This window comes from Mirounga leonina, unplaced genomic scaffold (genome assembly GCF_011800145.1).
Source record: "Mirounga leonina isolate KUSES-001 unplaced genomic scaffold, KU_Mleo_1.0 Mir_173, whole genome shotgun sequence".
In the NCBI taxonomy this organism is placed as follows: Eukaryota; Metazoa; Chordata; class Mammalia; order Carnivora; family Phocidae; genus Mirounga; species Mirounga leonina.
The window spans coordinates 18452699-18458617 of NW_023270447.1; the positions used below are offsets into that span (position 1 = coordinate 18452699).

Consider the following 5919-nt stretch of genomic DNA (forward strand, 5'->3'; position numbering starts at 1 on the left):
CTGGCCAGTGCCTTCTTTCCACCACATTTCCACTGCAGTTTACCCATGGATAGTCACTATGAATATGAAAAATGAAGGATAAGTTCCCTTAAACTTTGCATTTTGCTTGAGCAAAATGAGCACTTTATTGTAAAATTGGTCTAACAACCAGCATTCTAAAATCCTGTTGTTTTTTTTTTAGTGAAACTTGAGTAGGCAGTTATAAAAACTAATGTGTTCATGGGATATGCCTATTTCTCTCTTCCATGCATTTTGTGCTTATCATTTTACATTTGCTCTTTTTCAATATGAGATTAGCAAGTCCTGTAATAGCAATTAATAGAGGGACTAAACATTCTTCTTAACATACCTGAAAAGCATTGGTATTCTGTTAGAACCTAGGATCCCACACTCTACACTAAATAGCTTAGTCCCAACACTGATGCAACAATAATTCTTCAAATATTCTGGACATTAACTTATAGGAAAGGCATACAAGGCAGGGAAGAGGAGAAGGCAAGGCAAGAATGTCTTAAGGGGTTAGTTACCCTGTGGGTGATTGGTACATGATCCTGCAATGATCATCCTAGAGGGCTTTTATAGAAATGTACCGCAGAACATTCCACCTGGGGTTAAAAGAAGAAGCAAGTTTATATCCATTGGTTTCTGTTCCCCATTGGTCACCTTCCTCTTCTCTTCTGGGTTGCACATCCCAGAGCACTGAGTGGGATCTTCTGGGTGTCCTACACAGGGGTGTCAGAGGTTCCTTAGAGCAGACAGGTAGAGGGACATATCACAAGTTGAAGCAAGGCACTATCAAAGTGCCCCTGCATAAAATTAACTGAGATCTACCTGAAAAAAGTTGCAGCAGGAGTGGCTGAAGTGAGAGTGTGGCTGACAGGGTTTTTGAAGTGGTGCGCTGTCAAGAACTGTAAAGAACCCAGATTTTACCCTACTTGCAAGCTCTCAATTTAGGCTGTCACAGTTTCATGGAAGCTGGCAGAAGACATGAGATTCCTTGGTCAGAGACAAAAGACTTGATTACTTACTGCACAGCAGACAGCATGAAATTCATGTTCGTATTAGTCCTCTTTCCCCCAAGTCCCACTGGGACACTGCAGAGGTGGGTCCAAGTGGATATGGCACACACAGTGTGAGGAACAGCTGAGAAACTCGGAGAATCCTCAGTTTTTTTCATACAAGGGTTGCAAGCAAACATGCCCAAACTTTTACTGGTGGGAGACATGACCTTTATATATTTTGTTTGTTTATTTGTTTGGATAAGTTATACTTTGATTTTTCAGAAGCAAAAATGACAAGTGGCAACTTGCATTTGGAAAAGACATTAAAGAGTATGAGAATAATAAATAGAGACAATAGCCTAAGAAAGACTCTGTTATCATACAGCTCTCAAAGAAACTCCTTTTATTTATTTTTATTATTATTATTATTTTTAAAGATTTTTATTTATTATTTGACAGAGAGAATGAGAGAGAGAGAGCACATGAGAGGGGGGAGGGTCAGAGGGAGAAGCAGACTCCCCGCCGAGCAGGGAGCCCGATGCGGGACTCGATCCCAGGACTCCAGGATCATGACCTGAGCCGAAGGCAGTCGCTCAACCGACTGAGCCACCCAGGCACCCTATTTTTATTATTTTTTAAGGTTTTATTTTTAAGTAATCTCCACACCCAATGTGGGGTTTGAAACCACGACCCTGAGATTAAGAGCCATACACTCGACCAACTGAGCCAGCTAGGCACCCCAAGGAAATTCCTTTTAAATAAATCTCAGAATAATATGCTCTTAACTAAAACAACAAGACAAAAACCACAACACCAACAAAAAATTTGTAGAGAATCCATAAAGTGATACATGAAGAAGGAAAAAGGAAAATCCAGAAATCTACATGCTGAGAGTTCTCTGTGAAAATCAAATAGGCTCTCTTTCTATATAATCTCAGAGAGAGAGAAAGAAATCATTTGCAGACTCAGCCCTCCCAGACAACTGAAAGCCCATCTTGATAGTATATTAGACTATCCCATCTGGTTCCAGATTATTCCAGGTGAACTGTAGTGATTTAAAATTAAATTGCTTAAAGTATTTCCCCTTTTTATTTAAAAATAAATATATTGCCTTAGTAGCAGGAAGAATAATTTATATCCATATAGCATCTTTTCTGCAAAACTTTAATACTAACATATCGCTAAGAGTGCTATGTTCAAAAATGAACAACTTACAGGAACAAAATAATCTTAAAGAAACAGAAAACAAAGAGACTCTGTTATGCCCATGGGTCAATTTTCTATAATTCACTTATGCAAATTAAGTCTATTGAGTATGGTCTTGGAATGAAGAATAAAAAAATATAGAAATGCCCTTTGTTCTTTCTTTACCCTGAGTATAAGATTTTACATAGGAAAACTCAACATAGGAGGTTTTTGGTTTGGGAGGTTTTTTTTTGAGAAAATATGTTAAGTTTAAGTTGTACATGTTAATCATGCTTTATACAAAATTGTTCAAACTGGGAAAATTTTGAGAGTGAAAGGGGGAATCATTAATAATTATGATGGGACAGCAGGTATAAACTGGCATTACGGTCAGAGCCAGCCTGCACTCACTTGGTTCTCGGTGCCTGCTCCCAGTGGCCCTGAGGGCGTGCGGGCGAGGTGGGCGGGCGGGGGGGGGGGGGGGGGGAGCAGGTGTGCAGGTCTAAGTGCCGCAGGGGGGCGCACTCTTCGGCGAGAATCGGGAGGAGGAGGAGACTGCAAGGATGGGCCCAGGAGCAATGGCGTCCAAAGAGGAACAAGCAGTAAAAAATCTCAACGTGGAGAACGCCAAACAGGAAAATGAAAAAAAGGATGAAAAGGAGCAAGTTGCTAATAAAGGAGAGCCCTTGGCCCTCCCTTTGGAAGCTGGTGAATATTGTGTGCCTCGAGTAAATCGTATGCGGTTCCGTGTTAGGCAGCCCATCCTGCAGTATAGGTGGGACATGATTCAGAGACTTGGAGAACCACAGGCAAGGATGAGAGAGGAGAATATGGAAAGGATTGGGGACAAGATGGGACAGCTGATGGAAAAGCTGAGGGAAAAGCAATTCAGTCATAGTCTGCGGGCAATTAGCACTGACCCTCCTCACCATGACCATCATGATGAGTTTGCCTTATGCCTTGAGTCTTGATGTTTTCCCTGAAGTTAATAGGAAGACACACCTGCTTCCTAAACTTAATGTTCTCAGTGTACATTTGTTGTAAACCTTTTGGTGTTACATGTCTCTTGTGGGTCTCCTATGACCAGCTTCTAATTGAATGTTGAATTTTGACCCAAAATGTAAGATTCTGTCAGCAGGGGAGTTTCACCCTATTGCATGGCAAGATGTTCATTATATATTGTGACGTTAATAAAGCAGTTTAAAAGACAAAAAAACAAAACAACAACAACAACAGAAAACTGGTATTACTCCCGGAAAACTAGAGCGTATGATCACTCTAGGTACAGCTTATTTAAACTACCACTTCAGTATTCTCACGTAAAGTAGGTCGGTAATTTGAAAATGCCTCGCTGCTCTCCAAAACACTTTAAAGCTGCACAGTACTTTGTTTCAGTTCTTTAAATCTTCAAATAACCTCTATTTAAATATACAGCACCAATAATGAGACAAAATTGTGTTAATTTCATTAAGTTCCATTAACTAAAGCTGTTAACATTTAGCTTTGTGGCTGGTCAAGATCAGGCCATAATATTTTTTTCTCCACTAAAGCAGTTGGAGATCAGGGAGATGAGTAAATAAATATATTATGTTGTTGTTTTGTTTTTGTTTTTGTTTTTTCTTTGAGAGAGAGTGTGAGTGGGGGGGAGGAGGGCATGAAGGAAGAGGTAGAGAAAATCTTAAGCAGATTCCACACCCAGCGCAATTCCAATGCAGAGCTTGATCTCACGACCCTGAGATCATGACCTGAGCCGAAATCAAAGAGTCAGACGTCTAACCAACTGAGCCACCCAGGCGCCCTTTTTACTTTTTAAACATAGCCTTAGAACATTTAAAATTATATATATGACCCGCATTATATCTCTATCAAATTGTGCTGGCGTAGCCTGTTTCAAAAGCTGGGAATGAAGATGGAATATAAAACAATAGGGGTACAGATGATCATCACATAAGACAAATGAAACATTTTCTAGTGATCTTAAGGGAACCTGTGTTTGGCTGAGTCTTGTCCCACCTACCAATATAGGTTCCTAGCTCCTGGAAACGCCTATCCCACCCCATCCTGTTATCTCTGGGTGTTCTCCGGGGGTTCTCATGAACACATTTCAGTTACTATGTGGCTTTTTCCCCTCCTGCCTCAGCCCCATTCCTGTGCCTGGCCCAGAGGTTGCTGTTTCCATTGGCAACCACTGCATCTACCTGAAACCGCCACCTCAGTGAGTTCAGAGGCAATCTTCAAAATGCCAGTGTAATACCTAACTGCAATTAGGGGAAAGTGCTGCTCTGACCCTTTGGTGTTTTACTATCAGAGAGAGAGAGAGAGAGCTGGAGGTATATTACCTGTGCCCAAACATCTTTTAGAAAGTTTTAAGTGCAACAGCTTGATGCAATGTTTGAGTCTCTATTCTCCATAAGAAAGACCCGAGTCCATGGTGGGGCTCACCCGAAAAAATGCTGAGCAAGCGAGAATGAGGCCTCCTGTTTTTTATTCAGGTTTTGCTACTAAGCCGTGCATGCCTGCCTGCCTGCCTGCCTCCGTTGTGCAGCAGCTGAAAACTGGTGGCGTGGAATTCAGCTGCAGCCCTGCCTTTGTTGGGAGAGCACAATATTGCTGTTTGAAGGCTTGAAGGTGGAGAATGCATGCCCCAGTTCACCACACCCTTCCCACTAGTCCCCAACATGTTATGTTGTATCCTCCGCCATCACACATCTGCTGCTGGCCTGGACTTTTGAGTTTGCACTTCTGTTTTATAGCCTTCCTATTCAGTGTGTTCTTTAACCAGCGGCAGCAGCATTGTCTGGGAACTGGTGAGAAGGCAGGGTCTCCAGCCCTACCTCAGACCTATTGAATCAGAATCTGCATTTTTATTTTATTTTATCTTATTTTTTGAAAGGTTTTATTTATTTGAGAGAGAGCACGAGGGTGAGAGAGAGCACGAGTGGGAGGGGCGGCGCAGAGGGAGAGGGAGAAGCAGGCTTCCCCCTGAGCAGGGAACCCGATGCTGCGGGGCTTGAGCCCAGGACCCTGGGATCATGACCTGAGCCGAAGGCAGAGGCTTAACCGACCAAGCCACCCAGGCCCCCTCAGAATCTGATCTTAAATGATCTTACATGATTTTTTTTTAATGATGATCTTACATGATCTTTTAAATGATCTTACATGATTATCATGTACACTGAAGTTTGAGAAACACTGCCTTATATAGGACGTATTCTTTACCTGTAGGCTCCGTAGCCCACATTTGATAGGATTTGGCCTGAGCGATTTGCAGACACAAACGGGCAAACCTGGGCTAGAAAGGGTCACTGCTTAAATGGTGCTCCCTGCTACTCCAATAAAAACCACCACCAATGTAACTTTATAATAGACACCAAACCTTGGAAACCAAAGGAATTCCTCTCTGTTTTACATGGAAGTCACTATCTTTTCTCAGTTTCCTAATATGGCTTATTCTCAGGTAGAATGTCCCATCGCTTTTTATTGTGTGGCAACTCCCCTGTGTTTACACCTTTAACGATAAAGTAAGGGAACTGATATTATACACACACACATACACGTATCTATATATATATATTTTTAAAGATTTTATTTATTTATTTGAGAGAGAGAGAGAATGAGAGACAGAGAGCATGAGAGGGAGGAGGGTCAGAGGGAGAAGCAGACTCCCTGCTGAGCAGGGAGCCCGATGCGGGACTCGATCCCGGGACTCCAGGATCATGACCTGAGCCGAAGG

The 5919-nt window shown here is 42.2% G+C and overlaps 1 protein-coding gene across 1 annotated transcript; it reads left to right on the forward strand.

Annotated features, from left to right (window-relative positions):
• The first annotated feature begins 2610 nt into the window (after positions 1 to 2610).
• Positions 2611 to 3561, forward strand: LOC118020185 (protein BEX1-like). Its single transcript, XM_035020142.1, has one exon. It carries the CDS (start codon positions 2750 to 2752, stop codon positions 3155 to 3157), a length of 408 nt encoding a protein of 135 aa, XP_034876033.1. The 5' UTR covers positions 2611 to 2749; the 3' UTR covers positions 3158 to 3561.
• Positions 3562 to 5919: the final 2358 nt, after the last annotated feature.